Source organism: Varroa destructor, unplaced genomic scaffold, assembly GCF_002443255.2.
Source record: "Varroa destructor unplaced genomic scaffold, Vdes_3.0 BEIS01000003.1, whole genome shotgun sequence".
Classification (NCBI taxonomy): Eukaryota; Metazoa; Arthropoda; class Arachnida; order Mesostigmata; family Varroidae; genus Varroa; species Varroa destructor.
Window position 1 is genome coordinate 8,576,212 of NW_019211456.1, and position 18,804 is coordinate 8,595,015.

General features: G+C 39.7%; 2 protein-coding genes and 1 long non-coding RNA gene across 3 annotated transcripts in view; 1 reads left to right on the top strand and 2 right to left on the bottom strand.

The window, feature by feature from the left end:
• Window positions 1-18,804, top strand: part of LOC111246219 (long-chain-fatty-acid--CoA ligase 4-like) — a 23,227-nt gene continuing 4,423 nt past the window's right edge. Inside the window, exons 1-8 of the mRNA XM_022795458.2 lie at window positions 1-397; window positions 10,979-11,057; window positions 11,170-11,249; window positions 16,878-17,000; window positions 17,175-17,271; window positions 17,423-17,514; window positions 17,886-18,016; window positions 18,177-18,379. Coding sequence (XP_022651193.1) covers window positions 11,013-11,057; window positions 11,170-11,249; window positions 16,878-17,000; window positions 17,175-17,271; window positions 17,423-17,514; window positions 17,886-18,016; window positions 18,177-18,379 — 771 coding nt within the window. The 5' untranslated portion in view covers window positions 1-397; window positions 10,979-11,012. The remainder of the gene's footprint in view (window positions 398-10,978; window positions 11,058-11,169; window positions 11,250-16,877; window positions 17,001-17,174; window positions 17,272-17,422; window positions 17,515-17,885; window positions 18,017-18,176; window positions 18,380-18,804) is intronic.
• LOC111246220 (uncharacterized) lies at window positions 5,492-8,488 on the bottom strand. The gene is made up of 2 exons (XM_022795460.2): window positions 7,299-8,488; window positions 5,492-5,683 (listed from the first exon to the last, which is right to left on the bottom strand). Exons 1-2 carry the CDS (start codon window positions 8,486-8,488, stop codon window positions 5,656-5,658), a joined length of 1,218 nt encoding a protein of 405 aa, XP_022651195.1. The 3' UTR covers window positions 5,492-5,655.
• The window catches only part of LOC147756484 (uncharacterized), a 16,169-nt gene continuing 11,950 nt past the window's right edge, over window positions 14,586-18,804 (bottom strand). Inside the window, exon 2 of the long non-coding RNA XR_015325051.1 lies at window positions 14,586-17,540. This is a non-coding gene — a long non-coding RNA (uncharacterized LOC147756484). The remainder of the gene's footprint in view (window positions 17,541-18,804) is intronic.

Consider the following 18,804-nt stretch of genomic DNA (forward strand, 5'->3'; position numbering starts at 1 on the left):
TGTTCGTTCAATACCGCTCCCACGATTCCGGCGCCGCCTGGCGGCGAGCGATCGAAGCTCTTACCTGCGCTTAGAAAAGGGGGTAGTTGTCAGTTCTGAAGCGCACCTCCAACGACGCGTGTCGATTTTCAACTGAGCGCGTTACTGGCATTGAACAACGTTCTGAAAATAGCTATCTTTGTGAGTTTTAATTGCTGATGATAGACTATTGGTACACTGATATTTGGAGCCGTGAAATTGCACCTATGGATATGCCAACGATCGTACTGTAGTGTTAATTAACTGTGCATCACTGTATGTACGTGTGGCGTGCATCGTATGGAGTTATACAAGCAGTAGTGAACACTTTGCCTGCCAGGGAGAAATTTTTCGACAAGTCGGCACAGAGCTCACCGTGGTATGCAGTGTTTTCCTTACAGAAGATAGCGTATTTTATCAAAACTCTCGCTTGATATCGAATTGTAAAAATATTGATTAATTACTTCGGAAAAATATGAGATACGGGCAAGTATTTTATGAGCGTCATCTTTTGGGGACGAGATCGTTTTACGGTTTTTGTTTCTTTTAAACACACCGTAGAATAGGGAACATTTCCGAAACGGTTCACGGATTTCAAATTTCAACATTTTAGCCGTGTTTTTGCTTACCTTTGCTTTTTTTTTTGTCATATACAGAAATATCATTTGGACCCGACTATTGCTATTATAATTGTGATAAAATTCACTAGTAGTCCTTGAGTTTATATCTTGAGAAATATATAGAAAAAAAGTAGACCGTTCTGCTGGTTGTAAACATTTTGAAGGTAAGATTTATGAACAAGTGAACAATAGAGGCTCACATGTCTTGCTCAGTATATTTTGATTGCGAGGGGTGTGGATAGAGCGAATGGAATAATTGATAACCGCACTGGCTGTCTCCTTAAATGACTATGACGTTTTTATAAGTGGCACGTCACACCGGAGGGTGAAAAATAAATGCATGAAGCGGATGAAATAGCAACCATATTCTATTGCCAGAAAAAAACATGATTTGCTTTAAACTCTACTGAACAAAAAAAAAAATCAATTTTCGTAGAATTTATAGTGGGCGCTTAATTTTCTTATTGTTCGTTGGAGTATTACAAATTACCGCTATTTGTCGTACCGGGTACAATTACAATGTAAGCGATACACGTGAGTGGCATACGTTTCTCTTATTATTTAGAGTAAAATATATATTTATCGATTGCGCTGATCATCATCATGTACCGTGTATAAAATTCAAATATTACGCGAATAGGCAAGTGAAACACAAGGTTCTAGAATATTGTTAACATATTTTATTTAACTTTGTTATTCTACTTTATAATACTAGGCTTGATTTTAAGTTTACGATATTATTTATTTTGTCAAATAAATGCACCCCTTTATAGGCGTTAGATATAAGTACAGTATTTGCTAGCGTACTATTCGGGAAATGGCAAGTTCCGAATTTTCTTATTTTGATAGTATTATAATCACGATGTATTATATGCGTCTTATAGATACATCGCGTAGCAGTATAGTGTAATGTTACTAAGGAGGATTAATTCATAATCATATTTTGATCTCTGCGAAAATTCTTCGCAAATCCTCCGGGATTTAGCGATATTGCGCTATTGAATCATTTGTCCCATCTTTGCCCCTAGTGTTTTTTGGACAGCGCGCGCCAGGAGTGGCTGGCGAACTTCTACGATCGTGCTCGAAGACCCGGGCGCGTGAGTGTACTTCAATAAGCTCAAAATTTTTAATATCGATAATAAGACGACAATATCGAAAAGCCTGGTAGAAAAATAATTTATCGCTACCGACGCAAGAATGTTTATATAGTGTAACGAGCATACATAATGAAGTGGTAGTGCACTTGACAAAGATGTACGGCTCTGAAGAGTAATTTGTACAAGTATCAAGAAATTATTACTTGGATACCGGAGCAATAACAAACTAATGAATGTGCCAAGTAATAGGAATATCCCAGAAGATCTGCAGTGGTTCAGTGCGCAACTTAATTATCTTCTTGTTAATGCTTATGGATCATATAATTATAATTAAAGCACAGTTTCTTAGCATAGTTTCATTCAGCGTGTGCCAAAATTCTGATATTTCCTGCATCGTCTTGTCTTCACCAAGTCCATAGCTGGGCAAGTACTCGCTCTATTGGAACTACGCACACCATATAGATCAACATTTATTACAGGACTGCCGACAGGATGTTAGAATACTCGTCTGTACATCTGTCTGTCATGCACTCTGTGTTGCTTTGTTCGACAGTATTGTCTCCTGGACAATCGCGATGATAGAAACAATTTTTTCCTTTTTTTAATTCATTTGACTCACAGGAAAATCACGTTTCGAATTCTCTGTTTGTTGGCTCTCTTCATTCAACCAAAATGGAGCTTCCTAGATCCACGTGATGAGGAAAGATACTGCGCCTTTGATTTTTTATTGGGGCACTTGGTCATGACGTTCGTTTTCGCATTACTATTATAATAGTTTACCTCGAAACCTAATATAGTGACGTTCACCAGCTATCGTGTGCCTGAAGGACCATCTTGTCTGATCCAATAGCCAATGCTATGAACTTTAAGGAGACAATGTTTGTTATCGTCAAAACCCATGTAGCAAACAAGTGTTCGAGTCAGATGCTGGAACGTCCTTTTTCAATTGATGCAAACTATGATAGGACCTTTGTCCTAGATATCCACGTATCGATCATCTCACTTGAACAATTGATTGGACAAAAAATTTCGTCGTTTCAAAGGTATCCATCACCTTTAGTACAGTATATTTAGCAGCTAAGCTCGGGGATAACTGAGCTTTCTATAGTAAGAAATAGTTGAGTTAATATCGTCAATTCCGAGTGTGCCACTTTGTATGGATTGTTCCGGCAACAGGCGAATTCGATTAAATTAAGTTCTTCTAAGTCGTAAAAGCTAACTATAATAGCGCTATAGTAATATGTTTAATCTGTCTAGGTAATCCAACTTGAACTTGAGGTACTGTCGCGTATATGCATGGAGCCTCTGCTCTTTCAACGATGTTTGTTGTTGGCAGTCAGGTGAAATACCTGTAATTTCCGCTGATCGCGTACAAGCGTAACTGTTATTATGCTATTTCATTCTGATGATGCCACTTTCAGTTTGTTTATGTTCGAAAAAACAGACTCTCGTATCGCGCGCCGAACAAGCCGGAAAGCGTAAGTTGTCAGAGGCCAAAGTTTTCCATCTGAACAAGAATGATACCACCTCTTCCGTCTGTTTGTAGGGAATTCGATGAAAGCCTGATATGAACATATGTTGCACCGGTTCAGCTTGTCAAAGGACAGCAAAACATCATGGGACAATAGCCCCATACAGAGATAGCTACAAGTACGAGGGATCGATGGTAGAGCGCTGGAAGCCCAATGGTTTTTATATCGTCAGTAGATTTGTTGCAAGCCAAGTCTTCAGTAACTCTTCATTCGTGCAAATAAATCACGTTTGAGTCACTCAACTGAAAGCGTCACTCAGTATAAGAAATGTGTATTGAAAGGAAGTCTGAGCGGGGGGGGGGGGGGAGTGATAGCAACAGGAGGGCGGCAGCTTCCACCGTCATCAAGGACACCTGGTTGATGTTCTGTACGTTACTTTTCGACAAGAGCTGCCCCTCCTTTCCTGCGAAGGGATAGATCTGACCGGGTAAAGTAGCAAAATTCCTGCTGTGCAAACTGTTTTCTTAGTTGTACGGTTTTTTGATACGCGTCTAGATAACTCCTATCATTTGCGGGATGAAAAAGACCGCCAACACAGCTAGCACGATCGATATTACAAGTTTACTCAGTTCAGTATGTTGATCTCATAATTTATATTATTAAATTATAAAATCAACGTATTGTCTGCGTAGTTCATTGGAAGCCTCAAAATAATTAGATGAGTTCCTTGGCCAATTTTTCCGAGCTTGTGAAGTGTAAGTCGACATTAACTGACTAAATCTGCTAAAAGTCCAGTTTAGTAAAAACCAATTAGGCGCTGGATATTGTAAAAAAGGATCATTTAACAGAACGCTGGGAAGATTTAAAGCGCCGTGCTTCCATGTAGGTTTTTCGGCAAAATCTCTGCTTTTTTTGCCTCGGATATGAAAAACGGTACGCATCGGTTCTATCTGGAGTTCTATCTGTAAGACTCTATCATTTGGCAAAAATGTACGCTACATATTTCTATTTCTTCGACGTTTTGTGCCGTACTGCGCTTTGCGTTTTGTTCAGTAGATCACCGTACGCCAAGCATGCTTCATATTTTCAAAAATGTTTTGCTTTCATCTATCCTAATTAGACCGCTAAGTTAATTCAGTTAATCTCAGCTTCACTGCAGTCAATAATGTGCCCAATTACCATATTATGGGAACAATTATAACAATATAGAATCCTACGACGGTAATTAGACATTTCGGCAGATAAATAGCGATATTCGGTCCAAGTTATCCAAGCGTTACTCTGCAATGTTGCACTTACTAAATTTAGAAAATAGCATTACGAATAAGAGGGAGGACGGTTATAGGAGCTGGCAGTGGTGATTATAAGTCGATCTACTCTCACACTGGTAACAAGTACCCGTCCGTGCTGCGTGACGAAGTTCAGCACTTCTTACAGACATATGCCCTTACGGTGCCGTTTACTGATGATGATGATGAACCAATCTGTAATAAAGAGCTTATAATGCGTTTATCGCTAGAGACCCTTGAAGCGAAAACCAAAACTGCCTGTCACGGAAATAGGTGATCTTTTGGTAACATCGACTACGTCCTTTGTCAAGTTCTATTATTGTTGGCACATTTGTCGAGATCTACGAGCTGTTGTGTTTGACATATGCAAACCGCTTTTATAATTTCGTCTCTAAATGTGACTCAATTCAGCTCAATATGGATCCAATTCACTGCGAACATATAAAAGCGTGTTTACCTGTCTTTCGAGTTCTGAGCCCGAAATCGAGTTTGCAGTTCGGACAAACGGCGGACCTCCTGCGTGAAACCCAAGTGACTCTTCCGAGATTCGAAAATGAAGGTTTTTGTTTTTTTAGCGTAGCCTTTGTTGATCGCGCTGGCCGCATTGAAGCTTGAAGGTTCGGGGTCGTGCCTACTAGGTAGTACCTATTCTAAAACATCAGCTTGTCAGTTGAGTTATACGATCCACTAGTTTCAGTGGCAGTTCGCAGCATAGTAGACAAACAGCCGATAGAGTCATTGATTCTTTTGGATTATGGAATAAATTACTTTGAAGGACGACCGTTAGGATGACACAGTTTGAAGACACTCGAGTAAACGTCCACCTAATCTAATAGGGAGCGTTGTTAGGCATAGCTAGCTACCAGCTTTTAATACTTTTTTCCTTTTCTAACAAATATAGAAATAAGGTGCCTTATATACGAACCGCACGCAATTATTCTCGAGATTTTGCATGTAATACATATTTAACATTGTCGACCACAAGTAGATGTCCATTATCTGAACTCGCTTTATTCAAAATATACGTGGAGTCATCACGGCTCTTGTTGGAAACGTGACCATTAGAGGCAGTGTATTGCCAAATTCATGACTCTGCTTGTTCACGCCCTTTGCTCCAGGCATTTTTCCAACGGGTATCAAGCCGGTGATCAAATCTTCACTAATAATCCTTCCTTAGCGAAGCCCACCTGCAACACACAAAGATCAACACCTTCTTACATTTATAGTTGTATATCTTCCGTTTATGTCACCCTTTCGAATACTTTTGCTTGCTCACTCCCATTTACGACTTTAAGTGAACGAATTAAGAATTTTTGCAGATGCATTTAGGTCAGGGCATGTCTTCAGATCAAAATTTCACACCGTTCCTATACCCAAAACACAGGATCGAAACATAGTGAAAATGCTCGTATGGTTTGACCTGGTAAGCGTTCCTGCTATGATTTGAGAATTGAACGGCCTGCGCTTGGGCAGACAGTAAATATCCCTTACGTCACAGCCGCTTTATCACATACCTATAGATCCTAATGCAGTTTCGGAGTACTGCTTGTTCACATTTTGTAAACATAACAAACGATATCGAATATAACCATTTTAAAGTTCATTAAATTGTAAATTCGAAATTATGCTTCACGTAATTGCTCGCTGCGGTTACATCAGACAATCTGGCCGAACACTGACTGCCACAATCCAGTCGAAAACGCAAAAAGCATATTATCAAACACAACTAGCCAAACTTTCCTTATCTTTATAACACATAAAGATATCACCAGGCTTACTCTTATCGTAGACGGCTACATTTTTTTCTATCACGAACTTATTCAGCACTGGTAAAGATCGCTGGAACAATACAGACTTGTTACAGCTGAATGGCAGCAATTCACAGTCTGCTTCTTCTAGGCCATTGAGAATGCTGATTTTCAATTACGTTTTAGCCTAATGCGTTGTCTTCTTGCTTGTTTTATTTGTGTTTTAATATCAAAATTTATTATGCAATAGACGTTGGACAAGCTGTCGTATAGATAATAAACAATAAGATCACGCGAGTGAAGATTTGATGGTAGATTAATTGTAGTCAGATTGCTCTTCTCATTCTTGTATCGCCCGAAACCCGAAACTACAACACGGACCAGCATCGAGCAAAATTGTAGTGACTGTTATTTGTACCACACAATTTCTATGGACGTAGTTTGTAAGGCAGAATATAAGATCGAGAATTGCTAATTAATATAGTTCTTCGCTTTTTTTTTACTTTTGGCTATTGACGACGCTCTCGTTCGCTCGTTTGTACATCATTAACACGAGTGAACGTTGCTTGCCTGTGTGCAACACTTCGCACGGAAGACCGTATATTCAGTTTGTACGAACTACCGTACCATGTTCTCATACCGATCGCGAAGATCTCGTCGGAAAAGATCAGTATTCGTGGTTCTAGTTGGGACAATATTGGGCACTGAAAAATGACAGCTCGAAATCACCAGTTTATTTTGCATTATATGTAAATTTTCTGTTCCACATTCTATTTGAGTAATTCACATCAATACGCATGTTCTTGCTTTCGGCTCAGATGTGGGTACTGAGGTAGTGTCTGGCTGAGTATCTGGGTCCGCGCTTAAATTATCTGTCCCTGACCCGTTACAGGGCGACCCGGCACCCGCAGCAGTCGTATTCGTTGACACCGCGCTTGCCCGAACAGGAACTGCGTAAGCGTATGCACTGGGATTATATGCCAGCGCGTTCGTGGCGTTAGGTGTGCAAATATATGCGTTAAAAGGCTTACCATAATTACCAGCTTGACCATACCTGTTTAGATTGTACGCCGCGGGGTTATAGGGTGAACAGGGACCCATTACTTGGTAGACTGGGCCGTCGGCGGCTGGGATAGGGCACGTACCGCACGATGTCGCAGCAGGTGTAGCCGTAGCGCACGGATATTGGTAGTAAACCGTGGGGACGCCGCAACTGCTGTAGCCATTACCGCACGTCCCTTGACCAGATTCAACAGGACAGATCGAGCGAGCTGCGTTAGTAATGGGACATCCAGGACGCGCACTATTAGCAATAGGACACCACGAGCTTATAGTACCGGCAACAGCGGTGCCGCCACATGCGGAGACGCTTGTGACAGGGCTGCACGGCGCTGACTTCATCGGGCAGACAGTACAGTTTTGTCGAAGTGAGCCGAGACAATAGTTGTAATTGTCACAGGTTCTGTTATAAACCGCAAGGTCGTTTGCGGTTAGGGTACGACCGCAACAGCTGTAATTATCCGAATTCACGTAGTTAACAGGGATACTGCGGGCGCCAGACTTAGACACGCATGGCGAATTACTCTGCACAGAGCATCGGCAGACGGTCGAACTACGTGAACAGTTACACGAGTTTGAAATTCGCGCGCTAGAAGAGCACGACGTAGACTTCTGGCTAGTTAAACTCTGGCTTTCGGCATTTGATTTTTCTGCAGGGTATTTACATGAGGAATTGCGCTTCTCTGGAGTGCACGAGGGTCGAGTGCAATCCGTCGAGGTGCGTGCATCTATGTTACATGGATCGGCTGAAGCTTGCATGTTTCCATTTTTCGTCTGGCCACACGATGTTCTGCATGAAGATACATTGCATGACGTTGAGTTACTGTTCGGGCCGGTGGAGTTACGCGAATTAGTTTTTACGCTAGAGTTCTCCGCAGTGGCATTAAAGGCGCTTGGATCACTCATACGACCGCTGGGGTACGACGGCGCACTGGGATTGATGGGTTCGACACTGTAGCCACTTGGATTGCCACCGAATTGGTTACATTCGCCAGTCCTCAAGTATACTCCTGGGTGAGTGTAACCCACAGGATTAAACGCCGCAGGAAGGTGTTGGAAAGCAGCTTGTTCCCTGTAACCCACTTGTCCATGATATACAGGAATCGTGTGAGGCACGCTTCCGCCACCAAGCGCGTTTAGAAATGGATAATAAGGATTTTGAAATGCAACGTTGCTATACGCCATAGAAGATTCGATAGGATACACCTTTTTCACACTCTATGTCCTGCAACGGTTGTTTTTCTGACAGGTAGTTTTTGAATTTGCGGCAGTGAGATCAACGGGCTGACAATTTTGTTATCGTTTTCTTACGATGTTGACTAGCGACTGCTATCGGCAGTCCTATGCGATGGATAAGTACGGAATTGTTAAAGTATTTTTTTTTCAATCGAGCCAATCCCATCGTGCGTATGAACGAATTACGATCGAATTTGTTTTTAATGTCTGAAAAGCTTCAGGGACTGCGAAACCTCATCATTAATTGCGTTTACCAAGTAATTGGCGTTCAACTGTATTTAAAAAGTTTCGCTAAATAGCTGTCATTTTTTGTTACCATCAGTGGGGCACCAATATGTGTATTGCCCATAAGCGGGTACCAAGATAATGGCGTCTGCGACATGTATTAATATTTATGTCCTTTTTCGCGCTCCTGTGAGGGCTTTACTGTTTGAAATACGGTAAAGACGCATTATATGCTCCAAAAGTGTCGAAACTATTTTTCTATTGATCGCGTCCTGCTAAAGCAAACCTTACCACCATGCGAGATCTGGTTATTATTGTAAGTCAAATAAAGCGATAAACAATAATTATAGTGAATACACATTTTACATTCATAGGGTTTATTTTTTTAGCATGAAGAATCGGCATTTATACCATGAAATCCGAAAAATATTTTTCAGAGCTTGCCTACGCCCCATCCATTCTCACCTGTTAACACACACAATACCGCATCTTTGAAAGCAGAACACATCTGGCATTCGAAAAGAGCAAAGTTAATTGTTAAAGCCAGAGGGTTGGTGAGGAGCGTTTGTTTTAAACAATCGGTTTATCGCAAGTAATTTTGACCCGAAGTAACAATGCCTTACCTGTTGGGATTGTAATTTCGATGATGAATGTACTGCTCTATCTTTTATGTATCAGTAGCTCACCTGTTTACACTATTCCCCATGTGTTTTATCGAGGCGCTATACCATCTTGTTGTTAAGTTGTTCCGTTTGGTTTATGCAAGCACTCTGTTATAGCCCAAACGATTAAGTTCGCAAGCTATTTCCGTTCCTGCTAGGTCGTTATGGGGTGATCGGTATACTCTTTGTACTGAATAATCACATAGACGATCTTTGTAAACAGGGCTCTTTTGTAAAGGGGGCTCCAAATTTACGTACCTTATAGGGATTGGCATAATACATTAGAACCTAGAGCAGCGTAGGGCTTCTGTCAAACGGTATTCTTAGTCTGCCGAAATGATACCTATTAAACCTGTAGCTCTCATATTCCTCTGCGTGCATCCTCCTGGCCAGAGCGCACGACGTTTCAGTAGTAGACTGTCGATGCACACAAATAGCTTCTTTTTCTATACAACAGAGATATGCTTAAAAATTCTTATGCCTGCTAATGAATTGCACGAGGAAGTATGAAAGCTTTCCATTTCCTGACGATTCCTGAATGCTAGGAACGCGGTCGTAGACTGTAGCGCAAAAAGAACCCTGGATATAGAGATATACCTCTTCTGCCGCTTTGCTGACGTAACGGGTTCCATAGAGTAAGGTCCTGTACGCCTAGCCGATTAGCGGTATTTAGTTACGTATAGTATTAACGAATGCTTCCGAGATTAATCAATGAGAAAAAATATCTACGCGGAAAACCTTATTGCTAGAAAACTGTCCCAACTGATTATGACCGTACAAGAAACCAGCAAGGTCCTACTGGAAATGGCCCCAAACCCGGTACTACAGGACGTTTACTTATCATTCTAAATTATGAAGCCTTCACTTCACTTGTAAAGAGTTAAGGTATAATATAGGCCAGTTCCGCTAAAACTAAATTACCAGAGCTGTTGCTCTATTTTGGAAAGAAGCAGTTTGATTTTGCCAAAGTATGATTTTTTTCTGGCTGACGCTTTATTTCTATTAAGATCTGGTAATGGCGTCAAGTGATCAAGAGATAAATTATATTATTAGTAACTAGTAATGGCATTTAAAAATACATAACCTATTTTATACATAATGTTTAGCCACACTTTAGATGTTCAATGCATGAGATTGGTAGGCCTCTACCTATTCTATTTCAATTAACTTAATTATTTGGGCTTGAGCGATTTACCATTAGAAGATTTCAAATTTTTTTTTACATACGGTTTACCAGCCGGTCAGCCATAGTGGTAAGGGGGCCGCTGCGTTATCTCCGAGGGCAACTATACTAATATTTCACGGATGGCCATCCTAATCATTAATTAAAATCTCTCAGAATAATTCGGCTAGAATTTTTTAAAATGTCCGGCTCCTTTTGTCTCCACTGGTTAGGCTTCTTTGCATCTGTCAAAAATATGTTGTTGTTGTTTCTCATATATTTAGATATCAAAGACCTGCATGCAACGTAATTTTGTTAAGCATAGAACAGAATTAAATCAATATACGTTACTTAAAGCAATCACACATTTTGTTACTTCTGCGATTACAGGCCAAGTCGGTAAATAGGTTGTGAGGTCTTCGCTATGGAGGACTCAATTGTCGCCCTTGGCGCAATTGGGGCTCTAAAGGTAAAGAGCAAAGTTGGAGCTTATGAATTCTTAAACTGATTTATAACAAAATAGCTTTTGTTCGGTTGTAAAGGCACATTTTAAATTTCTTTATGCGTTCTTTCTTTTTTAGGCTGCCAGTGCGTGCTACGATGTCCTGACGTTGCCGATCTACACCCTTATGCAAAGGCCCTGGAACGAATGGAAAAACAGGTCAATCCAAAAACAATTACTGTTGCTCTAGACGATGAATCTTTATCTTTTTTTGGATTTGACTATAATAATGGGTAAAACACACAAAGCTGGAAAGTTATTAGGCCCAAAAGTCGCATCGAACACGATATAGTTAATTGCCGCTAATATACTACGATTTTCTGGAAATAACGAAATAGCTTTAATTGACACGATTAATAAAAAATATATACTGTCACATAGCGCCATTGAGCGTTTAGACTTAAATTTTAAGGTCTTAGGCAAGTTATTTTACTGAAAAATACAAATAGTAACCAAAACAAGAAAGTATTTTAAGTTGCAAACGCCGCAAGGTGGACAAAATCGGCTAGACCAGATCACCCATTGTAATGAATAGAGCTTCTTTTTAAGTAGACCACGTTTCGAAAGGTGCCAGTTCCTATATTTCAGCTCAATAATTATTTTTGATCAATTCTAGTATCGTTATTCAGGGTGGCTATATATATATATATATATATATATATATTGGACCAGCGACAGCGGGAATAAAAATAAGCTGCTTAAAAAGTAATACAGGTGTTGCATATATATTTATCGCAATAAGTAAATATCAGCTTGGAAAGGGTTAGTCATTCAGTGGTAATCGAATTTCCATCACAGATCCCACTTTTGTTACGATATCATACAATTACGTCAAGTTCCGCTTCAGACCTGCAAGCAAAAGTAAATTTGCTATTTTGTTCTCACTGTCCTTCAGCGGGTAATTGGTGTTACCAATAACAGTCTGTCTGGAATCAAGGGCAACAATAACAACCAGTACAAAACCCGATTCAGGGCCACGTAGTGCATATACCATGCATCGTCGAAAAATAGCGTGCCACAAAACCCCATTATCTGGTCTAGCAAGACGAGTAATCGTTGAGCACGCCGACGGCATCAAAGTGGGGTGGACTGAAGGGCTTACGAAAAGGGGATGATGACTTATATATACCTGCTGCTAGCGTTACATGAAATGACCTTTGTTCATAGTACATGAACAACTGCGTACAAATACTCTAGCTAGCCTGTCGTATTTTGCAGCCGTAGTCGTAGCCAAGCATCTGCGAGGTCGCCCATGTCAGACGTGAGGCGAGCTGGCAGCGATGATCTAAATCTTCAAATACGTGGTCGCCTGAGATCAATTGGAACATTCTATCAGATCTGAGAGTGAAAAGGAGCGAAAGAGACAGTGAGAAGGACAAAGGGATGTGAGAGCTATGTGTAAAAGCTGGAAGGTGTCTGCTTTCTAATGATCTGATTCATCTCTGGAGGAATTAAATATTCTCTGTTAATCATTCCTTCCTCGCAGACGGAAGCCAGGAACAGAATACACTCTCTAAGGATCCGACGCGCCATCGAGCATGTGCACAACAAAACAAATTTATTTACCCAAATAAAGGCCATATGTTAATGGATAGCAATCTACTGTACCATGAGATAATAACTGAACAAAATTTAGATCCGGTTTACATTAATATCGACCCTGAAAACTCAATCTATATATTATTACTAATATACGATTTCGTTTCGTCTCCATCCTTTAGAAAGGGATTCGACAATGGCTTGATTGACCCTTTTGACATTGAACGCATTCTTCAGTAAATGCGGATAGTAGATTGGTCTTAATAATGCTGACCTAACATTAATTAGATGAAACAAAAAAACATAGAAGAGGAAGTGAGAGCAGACGAATCCGTGCCCTTCGAACGAGACGATCTTCTTTTTATGAATGCGGTGACAGATATAGTTTATGTACATCTGTTAGCGTGAACGTTCTTCTTTACCGTTCGGATCTCGTCTACCCTCTTTATTTTCGCATAGGAATAGTTTGGATAGCAAACTTCTCGCTGTTTTCTTATTGCTAGCAAATAACAGGGACTGTGAGTTAACAAGGAATCCATTAGTTCCATTCTCCTCTGGGACTTATGGAAGCGAAACAAAATATCTGATTGTGTTCTAGAAAGTTATGACGCAGGCTAAATAATTGATGTTTCCTATTGATGAATACAAATGTAGTGGAATTTTGGTGAGATAGCGCAATAGAAGACCGTCACGCAAGCTTGAGCATATATTTATATAGGCTTAAGTGGTTTGGTGATGTCTGATAGAATGAAATAAAGGGCACCAAGAGCTACTTCTGAAAGCCTTGCCCTAATTGAAAGTCTCATATGTAGACTACGCTGAAGCACCATAAACGACGCATTTACATATTGCGGAGTAAAAAATAGGTCTACAATAGGCACTCAAACCAACATCTTGTTGCCTGATCTTAGAACGGTTCGCCAGCTCTTCGAGCGGTATCAATTTTTTCGCTTTTTATCAATCGAAAAGATATCTGCATTGTGTAGTATCATAATAATCCGAGCCTGCAGGACACATGCTGTCCACGAACGATTTTAATTTCGTTCTGAATTTATACTGTTTTTCCTATTTGTTGTTACGCCGACCATTTTCGCAGCTTTTGACCCTGACTGGCCTGCTGCCCTAATCACGCCAGCAACGCAAGTCGCCGCGACTGTAGTTTCGATAGCGTTCACTTTTGGCACTTGTTCGCGCGTTCGTAGACATCCAGTTTTCCCGGACTGCCGCCTTTCGCTAGAAATATATTCCGCTGTACCCATGCAACATGTCCGTTTCGATGATGTAAAAAAGCAAACGCGGCACGGCAAGGGTAAACCTCGACAAGATTCTCAGCTAAGCAATCAGCATTCATCGAGTAGGAGATTTCCAGGCTCAATTTACCGACTGCCTAGTTTTCCGCGCCGACTTATAGGCTGTTTAACTTATCGAAACGCCAGTTACGATCTGCCACCGTAGCCATAGCTGTCAATGGCTGTGTCCTCAATTCAACAATTTGATAGAACATCTCTTTGCTGTCGTTGTGCGATAAACAAATTCACTTCAGTCACTGTTCACGATGAGCAGGTTTTTTCTCCTATTTCTACCATATTTCGTAGCAGTAAATCGCGACCATTGGACCCAGGATCACGATCTTTTGATGTGTGCCTTCACAGAGATGGTGAAAGACCGTCAGGGAGTAAAAGTAATTAGACATTACGCTGCTTGAGTCATCTATTCTAAATGACCAGGTCTTGAAAGTAAGTTAGACATGGATTTTACTCAATTTGTGCATTCGTAAATGAACAACTTCCGTAAAATGCCGAAGGAAATTTATCGTTATATAATTTCAATTAACAGATTTATTAGCCATCAGTTAAACTTTGCGTAACTATGTAAGAAAAGGAAATATAAGTCGCGATAATTACTTCATAATCTATTAAATTTTATCTATAATTTAAACAAAAACCTGACAAGGGAGCTAACAATAAAAGTTTCTTTCATTTATATTTTTAATTATATCAAAAAATATGTCATTTGACCTGACTACATTTTTTACAAATTACGATGTTTTCAAATGCATATTTGCCATGTACATGGTTTTTGCATCCCGATCAAATTTTCGTAGCTCCGAAATCTTGGCAATCGTTGGCTTGACAGAGCTTTCGTACGCGTGAATCTGAATTCATACTCCTTGATGGTTTCGGTATATTTTATCCTTTTTCTGATTCTTCGACATGTTCTCCTCCACTTAAACCCGTTTATTCCAGTTGGATCTAGAACACTGAAAGACATCCGGAGGGACTACCTATAAGATTTTGCCACAACACTTGAAGCAAGTTTTATACTATTCGAGAATCTAAGTATCTTTGGTGTACGCTCATAACTATTTTTCGATTTATATTAAGTTATACATGTAATTTAGTAATCGAAGTATTCGATTTGTTTTAATACGCGCTGGAAAATTGTGTTATACTTTTTCTAATTTGGGCCGATTCTTGTTTATTCTTACGGATCACTGCTGCTCTTCTTGCAAGTTGTTTTGTGGCCGGTAAAAACAAATCGTGAGAAAAGTCTGCCTTTACTATCTATCCGCATATATATAGAGGGTTCAGTTCGGTTTAAGGACGATGAACCCTCTCAAGTAGAATTAAAGCTTTTTCTTTTATCGTTTCCCACATGGGAAAATCGATTTCTAACGTCATATATTTGCTATTGCCACGAACATATAGCAGAGTAAGAAGTACATCGATCCTCTGTCTCGTCTCAATTCAAGCTTCAATTTTTCCTGCTTATTTTCCAACATTTTCAATCAATCCGCTTCTGCGCACGTTCTTATGTGTTACATAACATGATGATCAACGATCAGAAACCGCAGCATTTGCTTGTCCTTTACGATACATCTTTTAGCTTGTTCTATTTGAGCAAACACTTCTTTGTTCCAAACTGACAAGATGACAAGAACTCGTGATCTTGTTAGTTTAGAACGTTTGCCTATTTCTTTCCAGACTGTTCCACCATAAGCATTTTCAATAACTTGGTGCTTTGTAGCGTTCTTACTTTCGGAACTAAGTAAATACTCTCAATAGTAATCTCCACCTTTGTTACTCGCGATGCTTATTTATTAATCTTTTTTTTTTTTTTTCGCTATCGTTGTCGACGGAATTTAGTTTGTTTTTTTGTGTATAATGTCTCGTCATCTGTTTGTGTATTGTTCCTCGTTTCGAAAAGTTCTTCTTTAAAAATACCTGATCGGTCACCCGTTATCTGTGCTTGTCTCATTTCTAATACCATCATAATTTTCAAAAGCCTTGACATGTTTAGGATAAATATTCGTCGCAATATACTGCACTGTGCATGAAATTTACGTCAAAGTATTGATAATTGACCTCTTTTTTGCCTAATTAGCGTTTATAATATAAAATCGCAAACGAAGCGCTTCTGCGGTACACCTTACAACTACCGCTGCTGCGGTTATTTCACTTCGCGATTTTTTGAATTCTACTATGTCGCTTGCGTTTAAATTTCATGAAGTAGTGTTATCAATCATACACACACATAACTTCACAGCGCCTCGTTTAAATAAGGAGGCTGATTTGTTTTGAGTTCGCTATGACACGATAAAAATAAAAATGGCTTAGGTTTAGAAAAGTAAATATCATATTATTGAACAGCCAGAGAGAGTGGCCGCGACAGGCACGGTAGGCCTCACATATATTTTCTGAAAAAAAAAAGTACAAAGGTAATTTGGTATCGAAAAATACGTTGTACGCCTGTTCTAGAAAAAAAACTCTCAAGTTCAGTGGGGACGCGGTAACATTCGGATATGTGAAGTATATGGTAAACCTTGAGAGACAGCCAAAATTAATCAATAATGTTGAGCTAACAGGTGGTAATTAGGTGCTACGACCATAATCATAACAACGACAACAGCACTGCCATTTCCTTCTAAGAACAAAACCGCGACTAAATTCGACACGTAGAAGCCTTGAGGTGTACAGACGTGAGATAGAAGATACAAAAAAAATGCTTATTAAAGCGTACGACATAAAGCATGCGAATTCAGACCTAATACTTCATTTTCCTGTCCTATCCATAAATTAGGCCGAATGCTCTTTGCTTGCAACAAAAATCATGCTCTAAACTGGTTACGGTTACGTCACAACAATTTAACGTAACTGACGCAACGACGGCTAGTACGGGTTCTGTTTAAATCCTCCTATTTGTACGTCAAATATGATTCTTCTCTAAATTTATTTGTTTTCATTACAGAAGGTTGGTGTACTCTGTTCCGCTAAATCCCGGTCAACCGCTACCCTCAGGAATGAAAAGGGCTATTTCACGTAATAAAGGCGTTCTGGACGGGATTACTACAATGGATCAACTGATGAGAAGGTTGACGAAAACCACATGACAACTTAGATTCCATAGGTCAACCGAAATATTAGATAAACTAAATGATGTTAGTATCAACGCTAGTTGAACTTTGTGTCTACAAACAGTAACTAATAAGCAATCACATAGAATGAAGGTGAAGTTAGAGGTAATTAATTTATCTTTTGGCTACAGGGCCATCGAGAAATTTGCTGATCGTAAATGTTTCGGGTCGCGTGAGGTGTTCGCAGAAGACGAAGAAACACAGCCTGATGGGAAGATTTTCAAAAAGGTTGGTACACTATAGCGAAAATATTATTCGCCCAGATTCTTTTTTATTTCTTACGATGACTTTGAAGGTATTTACACTATCTATAAAATCTTCATTTTTAGCCATCTTCTGTGTCATTCCGATCTTAATTGAATCTTCTCTCATCTTACAGTATACGTTAGGTGAATACCGTTGGTTGAAGTTTCGTGAGGTTGACGAGAAGATTAACCATATTGCTTCTGGACTGTTTCAGACAGGCATCAGGTCAGTAACCAGACCGTTTCTGAAAACTAAATGATTAATCTAATTCTCAGAATGTTGACTTTACTACCAGTTTACCTTAGCCATTATAAATCAATGAAAATACTACGTATTCACTTGGTTGCCAATTATTATCCACGAACGTATACCATCCTCGAAGTGATAGGCCATCCTTCGAATGACCTTTCGAATTTAGAAAACGGTAACTTTAGAATCAATTGTACTCTTAGATAATCCATAAGACGAAATGGACTTTAAATAAAACAAAACATATTTTTTTTAGTTCAACCCTTAGCTATAACTTAGAATTCGTAATGTCTCTGACCTCTGAATAGCTTCAACTTGAGAAACTCAACAGCACGCTTGCTTTATAGGTCCCGACAGAATGTCGCGGTGTTTGCCGAAACCCGAATAGAGTGGATGCTTACCGCCCAGGCGCTGTTAAGAAACAATGTGCCTCTTGTCACCTTGTATGCGACCATAGGAAAACAGGCTATCATACATGGTAGTTATTATATTTTGCTTTTCCGCACGAGGTATAAAGCTTTAAGAACTGGGAGTCTTATTGAGCTCGTACGGACAAAATGATACATTTTATTGAAGATCATATTACATAGGGCTACCTTTATACCTAACTTTTCTATAACAGCTCTTCCTCATTTCAGGTATCAACGAGACAGAGGTTACTCATATCATTACCTCACAATACCTTCTTGAAAAGATCATCGAAATTCTGCCCCATATAAGCTCATTGACACATATTATCTACATGGAGAATCATGGTTCGAAGAGCTTTCCGCCGAATATTGGTGGCATCAATCTTATTTCTTTCTCCAAACTTATCGAGATTGGAGCTAACTCCGATAAGGTAACTGCTATTAAGCGTAGTCATGAGCGGCACTGCATTTCGTTAGTGCAACGTATAAAAAATGTATTTTACGTTTTACTAAGAACGGCAGTAATATCGGACGGACGCAACGTAACAGAAACACTATTGCGCATGAGAGTAATGTACATATAGAAAATTATGGCGTTGTACTGTAACTATGGCGCAAGGAAAATGTGCCAATCTTTAAAACAGGCTACGAGTATAATATTTGAGCGTGGTCTGTCCTATCATACGATACTTTAAATTTAGAACTATGCCATGTTTACAGCAACTATTTTGTTTGAGGGAAGAGGATAAACGCTGGCGTTTTTTACCTTAAAAAATATTGTTATTATTTACAAAAAGGTACGTTATTTGCTAGTCATTCTCGTTATCTAGGGCTTAATCCGGATACTTTCTTCGCT

Excerpts from the sequence above, each read along its gene's own strand:
- LOC111246220 (XM_022795460.2), bottom strand. The coding sequence starts at position 8,488 with ATGGCGTATAGCAACGTTGCATTTCAAAATCCTTATTATCCATTTCTA. Across the intron at positions 5,684-7,298 it reads GCGGCGTACAATCTAAACAG|GTGGGCTTCGCTAAGGAAGG; the intron begins GTATGGTCAAGC and ends TGTGTGTTGCAG.